The 12,710-nt window shown below is 40.8% G+C and overlaps 1 protein-coding gene across 1 annotated transcript in view; it reads right to left on the bottom strand.

The window, feature by feature from the left end:
- Window positions 1–12,038, bottom strand: part of CCDC34 (coiled-coil domain containing 34) — a 48,800-nt gene extending 36,762 nt beyond the window's left edge. The window contains exons 1-2 of the mRNA XM_067749573.1: window positions 11,584–12,038; window positions 6,686–6,821 (exon numbers count right to left, since the gene is read on the bottom strand). Of these exons, the coding sequence (XP_067605674.1) occupies window positions 6,686–6,821; window positions 11,584–12,038 (591 nt within the window). The remainder of the gene's footprint in view (window positions 1–6,685; window positions 6,822–11,583) is intronic.
- Between the last annotated feature and the right edge of the window lie 672 nt (window positions 12,039–12,710).

The following is a 12,710-nucleotide window of genomic DNA, read 5'->3' as shown; positions in this document are numbered from 1 at the left end:
GCCAACATCATCCTCAATGGTGAAAAACTGAAAGCATTTCCACTAAGATCGGGAACAAGACAAGGTTGCCCACTCTCACCACTCTTATTCAACATAGTTTTGGAAGTTTTAGCCACAGCAATCAGAGAAGAAAAGGAATCCAAATCGGAAAAGACGAAGTAAAGCTGTCACTGTTTGCAGATGACATGATACTATACATACAGAATCCTAAACATGCCACCAGAAAACTACTAGAACTAATCAATGAATTTGGTAAAGTAGCAGGATACAAAATTAATGCACAGAAATCTCTGGCATTCCTATACAATAATGATGAAAAATCTGAAAGTGAAATCAAGAAAACACTCCCATTTACCATTGCAACAAAAAGAATAAAACATCTAGGAATAAACCTACCTAAGGAGACAAAAGACCTGTATGCAGAAAATTATAAGACACTGATGAAAGAAATTAAAGATGATACAAATAGATGGAGAGACATACCATGTTCTTGGATTGGAAGAACCAACATTGTGAAAATGACTCTACTACCCAAAGCAATCTACAGATTCAATGCAATCTCTATCAAACTACCACTGGCATTTTTCACAGAACTAGAACAAAAAATTTCACAATTTGTATGGAAACACAAAAGACCCCGAATAGCCAAAGCAATCTTGAGAACAAAAAACGGAGCTGGAGGAATCAGGCTCCTGGACTTCAGACGATACTACAAAGCCACAGTAATCAAGACAGTATGGTACTGGCACAAAAACACAAATATAGATTAATGGAACAGGATAGGAAGCCCAGAGATAAACCCATGCACATATGGTCACCTTATCTTTGATAAAGGAGGCAAGAATGTACAGTGGAGAAAGGACAGCCTCTTCAATAAGTGGTGCTGGGAAAACTGGACAGGTACATGTGAAAGTATGAGATTAGCTCACTCCCTAATACCATACACAAAAACAAGCTCAAAATGGATTAAGGACCTAAATGTAAGGCCAGACACTATCAAACTCTTAGAGGAAAACATAGGCAGAACACTCTATGACATAAATCACAGCAAGATCTTTTTTGACCCACCTCCCAGAGAAATGGAAATAAAAACAAAAATAAAACAAATGGGACCTAATGAAACTTCAAAGCTTTTGCACAGCAAAGGAAACCATAAACAAGTCCAACAGACAACCCTCAGAATGGGAGAAAATATTTGCAAATGAAGCAACTGACAAAGGATTAATCTCCAAGATATACAAGAAGCTCAGGCAGCTCAATAACAAAAAAACAAACAACCCAATCCAAAAATGGGCAGAAGACCTAAATAGACATTTCTCCAAAGAAGATATACAGACTGCCAACAAACACATGAAAGAATGCTCAACATCATTAATCATTAGAGAAATGCAAATCAAAACTACAATGAGATATCATCTCACACCGGTCAGAATGACCATCATCAAAAAATCTAGAAAGAATGAATGCTGGAGAGGGTGGGGAGAAAACGCAACACTCTTGCACTGCTGGTGGGAATGTGAATTGGTACAGCCACTATGGAGAACAGTACGGAGGTTCCTTAAAAAACTACAAATAGAACTACCATATGACCCAGCAATCCCACTACTGGGCATATACCCTGAAAAAACCATAATTCAAAAAGAGTCATATACCAAAATGTTCATTGCAGCTCTATTTACAATAGCTAGGAGATGGAAACAACCTAAGTGTCCATCATCGGATGAATGGATAAAGAAGATGTGGCACATATATACAATGGAATATTACTCAGCCATAAAAAGAAACGAAATTGAGCTATTTGTAATGAGGTGGATGGACCCAGAGTCTGTCATATAGAGTGAAGTAAGTCAGAAAGAGAAAGACAAATACCGTATGCTAACATATATATACGGAATTTAAGAAAAAAAAAGTCATGAAGAACCTAGGGGTAAGACAGGAATAAAAACACAGACCTACTAGAGAATGGACTTGAGGATATGGGGAGGGGGAACGGTAAGCTGTGACAAAGCGAGAGAGTAGCATGGACATATATACACTACCAAACATAAAACAGATAGCTAGTGGGAAGCAGCCGCATAGCACAGGGAGATCAGCTGGGTGCTTTGTGACCACCTAGAGGGGTGGGATAGGGAGGGTGGGAGGGAGGGAGACACAAGAAGGAAGAGATATGGGAACATATGTATATGTATAACTGATTCACTTTGTTATAAAGCAGAAACTAGCACACCATTGTAAAGCAATTATACTCTAAAAAAGATGTTAAAAAAAAAAAAACACAAAAAAAAAAAACTCTTCAGAAAGTGGGCTTAGAGGGAACCTACCTCAAGAAACTAAAGGCCATATATGATAAACCCACAGCTAACATCATACTCAATGGTGAAAAGCTGAAAGCATTTCTTCTAGGATTTAGGAACAAGACAAGGATGTCCACGTTGCCACTTTTATTCAGCATAGTTCTGGAAGTCCCAGCCACAGCAATCAGAGAAGAAATAAGAGGAATCCAAATTGGAAAAGAAGAAGTAATCCTGTTACTGTTTGCAGATGACATAATACTATACATAGAAAATCCTAATGATGCTACCAGAAAACTACTAGAGCTCATCAATGAATTCAGTAAATTACAGGATACAAAATTAATACACAGAAATCTGCTGCATGTCTATACACTAACAATGAAAGAGCAGAAAGAGAAATTAAGGAAACAATTCCATTTACCATCACATCAAAAAGAATAAAATACCTAGGAATAAACCTACCTAAGGAGCCAAAAGACCTGTACTCAGAAAACTATAAGACCCTGATGAAAGAAACCAAACATGACACACACATGTGGAAAGATATACCATGTTCCTGGGTTGGAAGAATCAATATTGTCTAAATGACTACACTATCGAAGGCAATCTACAGATTCAATGTAATCCCTACCAAATTACCAATGGCATTTTTCATAGAACTAGAACAAAAGAATCTTAAAATTTGTAAGGAAATATAAAAGATCCCAAATAGCCAAAAGACCCCAATAGCAGTCCTGAGAAAGAAAAACAGTGCAAGAGGAAATCTGGCTCCCTGACTTCAGGCTATACTACAAAGCTACAGTAATCAAAACAGTATAGTATTGGTGCAAAAAACAGAAATATAGTTCAATGGAACAGGATAGAAAGCCCAGAAATAAACCCACGCACCTATGGTCAGTTAAGCTTTGACAAAACAAGCAAGAATATACAATGGAGAAAAGACAGTCTCTTCAATAAGTGGTGCTGGGAAAACTGGATAGCTACATGTAAATGAATAATATTAGACCGTTCTCTAACACCATACACAAAAATAAACTCAAAAAGGATTAAAGCCCGAAATGTAAAGCCAGATACTATAAAACTCTTAGAGGAAAACATAGGCAGAACACTCTTTGACATAAACTGCAGCAATACTTTTTTGGATCTGTCTTTTATAGTAATGGAAATAAAAGCAAAAACAAATAAATGGGACCTAATTAAACTTAAAAGCTTATATACACAGAAAAGGAAACCATAAACAAAATGAAAAGACAACCTACGGAATGGGAGAAAATATTTGCAAATGATACAACTAACAAGGGATTAATTTCCAAAATATACAAAAAGCTCATACAGCTTATTATCAAAAAAAAGAAACAACAGAATCAAAAAATAGGCAGAAAATGTAAATAGACATTTCTCCAAAGACATACAGATGACCCACAGGCACACGAAAAGATGCTCAACATAGCTAATTACAGAGAAATGCAAATCAAAACTACAATAAAGTATCATCTCACGCTGGTCAGAATGGCCATCATCAAAAAATCTACAAATAATAAATGCTGGAGAGGGTGAGGAGGAAAGGGAACCCTCCTACACTGTTGGTAGGAATGTAAATTGGTGTACCCATTAGGGAGAACAGTATGGAGGTTCCTTAAAAAATTAAAAATTGAGTTACCATATGATCCAACAATTCCACTCCTGGGTATATATTCAGAACAGATGAAAACTCTAATTTGAAAAGATACATGCATCCCAATGTTCACAGCACCACTATTTCAAATAGTCAAGACATGGAAGCAACCTAAATGTTCATCAACAGATGAATGGATAAAAAAGATGTGGGATATATATATACACACATACATACACACACACACACACACACACACGTGTGTATACACACACACAATGGAATATTACTCAGCCATAAAAATGAATGAAATAATGCCATTTGTAGCACATGGATGGACCTAGAAATTATCACACTAAGTGAAGTCAGACTGAGAAAGACAAATATCATATGATATCACTTATATGTGGAATCTAAAAAAATGATACAAATGAATGTATTTACAAAGCAGAAATAGACTCACAGACATAGAAAACAAACTTATGGTTACCAAAGGGGAAAGATGGGGGAGGGAAAAATTAGGAGTTGGGGATTAACAGATACACACTACTGTATATAAAATACATAAGCAACGAGGATTTACTCTATAGCACAGGTAACTATATTCAATATCTTGTAATAACCTATAATGGAAAAGAATCTGAAAATGTGTATATGTATGTGTACATATGTATATATAAAACTGAATCAGCTTGCTATACATCTGAAACTAATACAACATTGTAAATCAACCATAATTCAATAAAAGAGAAAGAAAAAGACTGTGACTAGCAATTATATCAATAATAATACCAATAAAAACACCAGCCATCTTTATAATTTGTCTCATTTAATCCTCTAAAACAGGGGTCCCCCAACCCCCAGGCTGTGGACTAGTACTGGTCTGCAGCCTGTTAGGAACTGGGCCGCACAGCAGGAGGTGAGTGGTGGGCAAGTGAGCAAAGCTTCATCTGCTGCTCCCCATCGCTTGCATTACCGCCTGAACCATCCCCCCCTCCCCAAATCCATGGGAAAACTGTCTTCCATGAAACTGGTCCCTGGTGCCAAAAAGGCTGGGGACCGCTGCTCTAAAAAACCCTGTGACCAGATAGCATTATTTTATCCTTACTGTAGAGATGAGGAAATGGTAGTGTAAAAGTTTAAATAAGCCTGCCTGACATCAAACCATAAGGTCTTTCTCAAGTCCTGTGCCCTTCTAAGCAGAAACAAATACTACTGTGTACTTTTCCAGGAATAAATTTGTACTTAGAATACAAAGTATACTGCAATAGGGAAATTGCAGAATGTACTGGCTTCTACAATCATTTGAATCATGCCAAGACTGCCTACCTGGCTAGAAAGCCATCACAGAAAGAACAACTAGTTTCAAAACTGAAATGGAAAATTTACTCCAAGAAGATCATGGAGGGCGAAGTTTCAATTCCAAGGATTTTACAGTAACAGGGAGAGTAATAAATTAGAATAAACTTAAATATGCAACAATAGTGAACTGGTTAACTATATTCTATTATATATTCAATACATTCTAAATATATTTTAATAATCTTAGCCATTTTTAAATGATGCTATAAAAATATTTAATGATACAGAAACATTAATAATGCAATAAGCAGAAAAAAGCAGGTTACAAAAGAGTGATCCTATTTATTAAAAACAAGACATATCCCTCACCACTCAAATCTACCTGGTTTCTGTGTCTGGATAGAGAGAATTCAGTTGGTCTAGATACTGGAGGATGCCAAACTATCCAAATCTATTTGGCTGCTAGGTTCTAAACAGCAAATTATAAGAGTTCAAAGAATGACGGATTCATGTGAAAATGTATCTCAAACTATTTTTTGAGTTTGGACAGAGTTCAGAGAGAATTACGAATACAAAAATGTCCACAAGTGAGGCAGGGAGGCAAAAAGAAACTGAAAAAACCTGAAAGCCCAGAAGATTCCCATCTCCCAGCACAAACTCACTCTGGGACACATGCTCTGAGTGATATGGGGATAGATTTCCAGCCTCTACTTCAATTTTTATTTCTCTTAAAAATTTTACCAAGTATATGCAGCTGACTTTAGTTAAATGTACATATGGTGACACTATATGAATATACATTTGCACGTTTTTTAAAATTTACATAGAAGAAAATGTGGAAGGCTATATGCCATAATATTAACAATAGTTATGGGGAATTCCCTGGTGGCACAGTGGTTGGGAGTCTGCCTGCCAATGCAGGGACACAGGTTCGAGCCCTGGTCCGGAAAGATCCCACATGCCGTGGAGCAACTAAGCCCATGTGCCGCAACTACTGAGCCTGCGCTCTAGAGCCTGCGTGCCACAACTACTGAAGCCCGCGCGCCTAGAGCCCATGCTCCATCTGCAACAAGAGAAGCCACTGCAATGAGAAGCCCGCGCACCACAACAAAGAGTAGCCCCCGCTTACCACGACTAGAAAAAGCCCAAGTGCAGCAACCAAGACTCATTGCAGCCAAAAATAAATAAATAAATAAATATTTTAAAAAACCACAAAAACAAACAATAGTTATCTCCAGGGGACAAGATTAGAGATTTTCATTTTCCTAATTATGCTTAGCTGTATCTTCCAGATGTTCTTATAATGAACATGTATTATTTCTCCAGTAAGTTATTAATATCAATATAGCAAAACTGATACAAGAAAATGCAAAAAGTCTGTTGTGAGGGATAATAACAATAACATTTTAATTTCGACAGCAGCTCTACTTTGTGAGCTCATGGACTAAACAGAAAGAATACTGTCTAGTTTTACCTCTAGAGCCTTCCGTTGCAGACGGTCACGTTCTACTTTTTCTTTGCCAACAAACCACACTTCCCACGGTGTCAGGCTGCTTTCTGGTAACTGCACCTGTTTCTGTTCTTCTTGGTTATCTTCGGGTCCAACCACACTATTGCAAAAGAGAGGATACTACAGCACTTGTACTCAAAACTCTTTGGCTTAGCAGTCAAAGTCACTTAGCTGTACAATGAAAGCAGAATTCCACAACAAATTTACAATACTGTGATTTTTATATATAAATATGCTGAATTAATCATATATAAATATACACTTGAAAAACCATGATCAGAAAGTCCAATGTTTGAATTAGTTTACCCTTCGGACTGCCTTTGAATTCTCTCATGTTCTAAAATCACACCCAGTCCATTTGCCTCAATTTTTTTTTATTCTTAAAAATCTTATATCTGGACTACTAATTACAACACATGTGTCTAGCCAGATCCTGGAGCAGACTTTTCCCTTTTCCTCCTTTAAATACTTCACGAAGGGAAGAATACATACCTACACAGCGAGGATGGTAAAGCGAATGTGGTAACAATTAAGGTTTTGGTGTGAAGGGCAGACAGAGTTCTTTACACTCTCAACTTTTCTGTAAGTTTGAAATTGTTTTGAAATAAAAAGGTATCAAAAATATATGGTCCTTGTAATCTTTCATGTTTTGGTGGACTCCCTTTTGCCAGTTCTCAGATAGGGTGTCCACAGCTCCCCAGAGTTGGGTTACCTCCTACCATAGTCTCCACCACGAACCTCTGTCAGTCTGTCTCTTCTGGGTATGTGGAAAAGTAAGCACTCACTCAAGCTCAAAAGAAGAGGAGAGGAGAAGTACTGTGAGAACATACATACATAAAGAACACAGGGCCTTGGCCAGATACACAAGCCCCATAAAGCAGGAACAGCTGAACCATGAGCACGCATGGAAAGAAAGCTTGTTCAGGACCCGAGGCAGCTCAAAACACTACATTACTATAGACTCAGCCCCTCTTTGTCCCTAACATTCCTGCCTCAGGCAACCAACTGCCTCATCCACTGCCATGCTCAGCTTTTTCTGCCTTGTAGCTTCCATTTACTTGTTTTTTTCTGCTGTTTCTTCATTCATCCATGTCATTATGGAATTTGTATTCTAGTGGGAAAGGGACACTGTTGATGTGTCATTTATTTCCTATATCTTTCCTTGCCAGTCTTGCAGAGCACCACCTTACCCTCCCGGAGCTTCCACTGTCACTAGGTGCTGATGAGGCCCGGATCGGGCATTCCAGGCTAAACCTTGCCCTTCAGCTCCAAACTTTCATTTTCAACCATCCAATAGACAGCTCCACTTAAATACCAAACTCAACCAGTCTAAAACAAGTCGAATCATCTACCACCCACTCACTACCCTCCCCAACAAGAAGAATCTTACTCCTCCTCTTATAATCCTACCTCGGGGAAGAGTACCAACACCCACCCAGTTAGCCAAGCCAGAAGCCAGATCTTTGACTCCTGCTTCCCGTCCACATTTGGTACCTCTAGGTCCCACACCCATATAATCACCCCATCCTGTCTATTTTACTTCTTTCAGTTTTCTCAAGCCATTCTTCTCTTCTACAACCTCACAACTGCTGTCTGGTCATAACCGGCCTTTCTCCCTCCATTTCAAACTATTCTCCACCGTTGCCAGATTCATCCTTCAAATGCATCCTTCCGACATGTCACTCCCCATCTCAAAATTCTTCAGTGCTCCTCTGCCCATAGGATGAAATCCACACTCCACAGCCTGACACCCATGAATCGGCCCTGCTTATCTTCCAGCCTCTTCTTCCACCAATAGCTGATCTGGACTCTACGTTTCAGTCTTATGGAACTTAGGCACGTTGATGAATATGCCACGCCCTTGTGCTCTGCAGCTTTGCTTAAAATTCTGAAATTCTTTTCCTCCACCTCCACACACGGCCAAAGTAAGAGTTTAGATTTGGGAGTAAAACATTTGGGTGAATCTCTACCTGCTGCTTCCTAGCTATGTACATTTTTTACCCTCTTTAAGCCTCCGTTTCTTTAAGCCTCCGTTTCTCATCTGTTAAGTGGAGAACATAGTAGTGGCTACCTCACAGGTACTGTGGCATGAACGATCCACACTACAGCACTTACCTCAGTTGCGGGCACTCAGTAAGCATTTGGAACGTGTCAGTTAGTACTACTAGGAGGAGTATAGCTAATTCCTACTCTCCCTTTAAGATTTAGCTCAGGTTTTAACCTTTATTGCCTCATTCTGCAAAAAATCTGGACTAAGTGCCTTAGGCTTTCTGTCACTTGTCCATCTCTGCCAGAAACCATGAATTCCTAAGAGACGGAAAACATGTCTTAACTCATTTTTTATTTCAAGAGTCTAGCTTAGAGCCTAGAATATAGTAGGCTCCTAAGAAATGTTTGTTGAAAGAAGAAATCAGTGAGATCAGTGTTTTCTTTTTAAAATGACACTTTAAATATTACATTTCTTGCCTCATCAGTTTTAACAAATATATTCAAAATGTGTGGCATATATACTACAGCTCTACTCATAATCAAGAGAGGCTTGATAAGCAGCTGTTTATGACCAAGACGTTTATTAAGGCACAGGTTTCCTAATGGGTTTCCAGGATAAAGCTGAACAAACAGCAGGCCCAATGCATATTACAAAAGACTCCAGGAAAATATTTCTCATTATCTTGTCTGAAGTCACCTGTGAGCTTTATTTACCGCAGTGCTATCCAACACACCTGAAGGTCAGTGCGTCCTCTAAGCACAGCTCTATACACCGAAAATACCTGCAGCTCAACCCCATCACGTGCAGCTGATGCCTGAGTCTATCCCAAGAAAGCCTCACCCTATTGGTTTTGCCACAGTCAGATCCCTGTGGCAGGTGAAGGATGGAAAAAAAAAAAGGCATAAAATTCCACACTCTGGTCCACAAGAGGATGCTCACCGCTACAGCTCAGGCACCTGCCCTCTTCATCCCATCACCCCCAAACTGTCAGGGCACCAACTAAAGGTGAGAGGTAGGGAGGAGGAATAAGGAAATGTTCTAAACACTTCTCTTTCCTGAAAAGAAGTGCTGGGTTTTCTGAAGCATTTGAAAACAATCACCACAACTATCTGTTCTCTAGGAAGTGGGAAATAGGCATTTCTTCAGCATATGTTTATTGAACACCTAATAAGCATCTGACACTTGCCACACACAGGCCTGACAATTCCTGCATTCTCTCCAGACCACATCTTACCTATTGCCTTGATTCAGAGGGGATGAACTGTGATAGGAAGGCAGCTATGGCCCTGGGGTGTTACCAGCTCATTCGTGCTTTGGCTAAGGTTTGACATAAATATGACTGGCTCCTCCTGTAATGAGCTCCATTTGGTCAGGGCTTTGGCTCTTGGAAGCTAATGCAAGGTCTCAGTAGCTGAGCTGTAGTTTTCATGGCCATCATTCCTTGGGTTGCTAAACTGTCTACATTGCTTAGTCCTGCTGATTAGGCTCAGAAGGTACTTTATTTTAAAATTATTTTTAAAATCATTTATTTTAAAAATCACTGAGACCAACTCGATCCTGAAGAATCTGTACAAAGGCCCACATGAAAACGGACTCCTGAAACTTTCTTGTTGTTACAACCAGTCTGGACAAGTGGCTTGCTTGGTCACTCTTACTGATCTCCATTCCTACCAAAGTACTAATGTTTACTTCTCATTCTTAAGAGACTCACTGTTGTAACTGTGTATGTGAGTCACTTCATATGGTTCCATATTCCATTTACTCACTCTGTGTATGCATGTCTTATAGCAAAGGGGTTTAACTGGTTGCTTACACATAAAGCATGGGTTCTTTGGTCTGTATGTCTTAGATCTCCTGTATTGTGCCTTGTGCAGCTTGACAATCAGAAACTTGTAAATGCTTCCTTTAGATGACACAATGAGTCTACCTCTGAATGGACCTGCATCACTAAGTCTGTCCCAGAAAAAGATATTCCTGCAGGGATAGGCCCTTTGCTCCTATTTCTTTATGCCCAACAATAGGCACGTAGCATAGGGAAGAGAAAACACGAGCAATATACCTTGGGACTAGGCCCAGCTTTGCTAATAACTAGGTGTATGCCTTTGAATTAGACTTTTTATTTGTATCCTGAGCCAGTTTTGTTATCTGTAAAATGAGTGGCTAGATGTAGGCTTTAATTCCATGAGAGTAAAGACAATGCCTATCTTGTTTATGGGCCCCATATGGCACAAACTGTTTGCCGAATGAACTGCAGAAATAAATAAATTAAGATGGCTTCAATAATCCCTTTGATTCTAACATTCTCTGATTCAATGACTTCTTTTCTACTGTTAAGTGCTCAGAGCAGACCCAACATTGTCTCTGGATGCTGAAGTTGACATTGCTAGCCTCCAAGCTTCAGCTCTTAATCTATGACATAAAAAGTATACTGCTTACTACAACATACTTCACTGACAATCAGACTGTTTTCAAAATAGCTCCAGGTATCACTAAGGTGCAGTCAACTACATTTTGGTATTAAGGGTTTGGACAAGAGTTCTAGTGTCCCCCAATCTGTTTTCTGAGTTTTCATAAAACTCCTGAAATTGCAGCAAAAGTTTATGTTTAAGACTAGGTGCGTTTCTCTGGGGAGCGAGACTGTAGGAATCATCACATTCTCAGGAAAAAGGATTAAGAACGATGATAAATCTGTGGTCATGTGTAAGAACCGGCCCAGACTCTATGCGCCAAAAGCAGCAGCACCTGTGGATGCAGGTGCCCGTGCAGCCTTTGAGAGGGAAGACAAGAGGGTGTTTGGCCGCCAGAAGAAAGTACTTAGAAAGGTCTAAGAAATCTTGAGAGAGGCTGTATCGGCCGGCGGCCTCGGGTTTACCTGGAACACCCCTGTAACTCCATTCCTCTCAGGCTCTCCACCTTGGCCTCTGAGTCATGAGCATCTTCGTTCACATCTACCTCCTCCTCCCCGTCACCGTCGTCGTCGTCAAACGGGAAGCTCTTGTGGCCGAGGGGAGACAACAGCGACATGGTGGAATAGCCGCAGCTCAGCGGCGGCGACAGCGAGCACACCTCCACCGCCTCTAGCCCCTGCCCCCGGGCGCCCGCCATGAGGACGGAGAAGGAGCCCGAGGAGGGCCGAGGCCTGGACCTGCAGTCGGCCAAGAACCGGGAGTCGGGAAGGGGCAAAACAACCCCCCACCGCCCCACAGCCCTCATGGAGCCCGCCAAGTTCAAACCGGCAGCGCTACGGCGGCGGGGACGTGCTCTCCCAGCAGGCCCCGCGCGCGGCGGCGCGGCCAATCCGGACGGGCGCTGACTTTGCGTTGCCATGGCGACGCGTGGAGGCCGCCTGGGCTTTGTCCAGCCCTGTAGAAGGTGGCTTCCGGCGCCCTGCAGGCTCTTGGCAGCCCGCCCTCCTCCCTGGCCTGGACCTGCGCTGCTTCTTCTGACTTAAACCCGCGCTCCGCTCACGGATAAGGTCCCGCTCCCGGCTGACAGCTTGGAGGGCCCGTCCCTTGTTTGCTGTGGTTCATTCGGTACAGGAAATGTGCTATCACTGAGTAAGGCAGATATTTTGAGGGGGAAAAGCAGGAGCGAGAACTAACCCCGTATCATTACAAGGTCAGGGTTACAAGGATCAGCCGTGATTTCTCTCAGCACACGGCCGTATTTTAGAGGGTGGGGGGCGAACATTATCCAAGTTTAGAGGTGTATCTAAAAATGCACTTTTGGTACAATCTTTCATTGTTTTTGGTAGCCTTTCGTCTGCCTAGCATCTTACAGGAACTCGTTTGTTTAGTGCATATGAACATCGGGGCCTTTCTGAAGGCTCTAGTGTACTACGGTCTGTGCTAAGCACTGGAGATATATAAAATACAAGCCTTGCCGTTAACAAGCCGTTACAAGCTCCTCATTCTTTCGTGGTGAAGAGTCATACCGTTAAAATATTCTGTTATATGCATTTTGTGAGGAATGAAAACATTTTGTGGGACTTCAGAAGGA

Source organism: Pseudorca crassidens, chromosome 9 (genome assembly GCF_039906515.1).
Source record: "Pseudorca crassidens isolate mPseCra1 chromosome 9, mPseCra1.hap1, whole genome shotgun sequence".
NCBI classification, from domain to species: domain Eukaryota; kingdom Metazoa; phylum Chordata; class Mammalia; order Artiodactyla; family Delphinidae; genus Pseudorca; species Pseudorca crassidens.
This window is presented reverse-complemented; position numbering and strand designations above follow the sequence as displayed.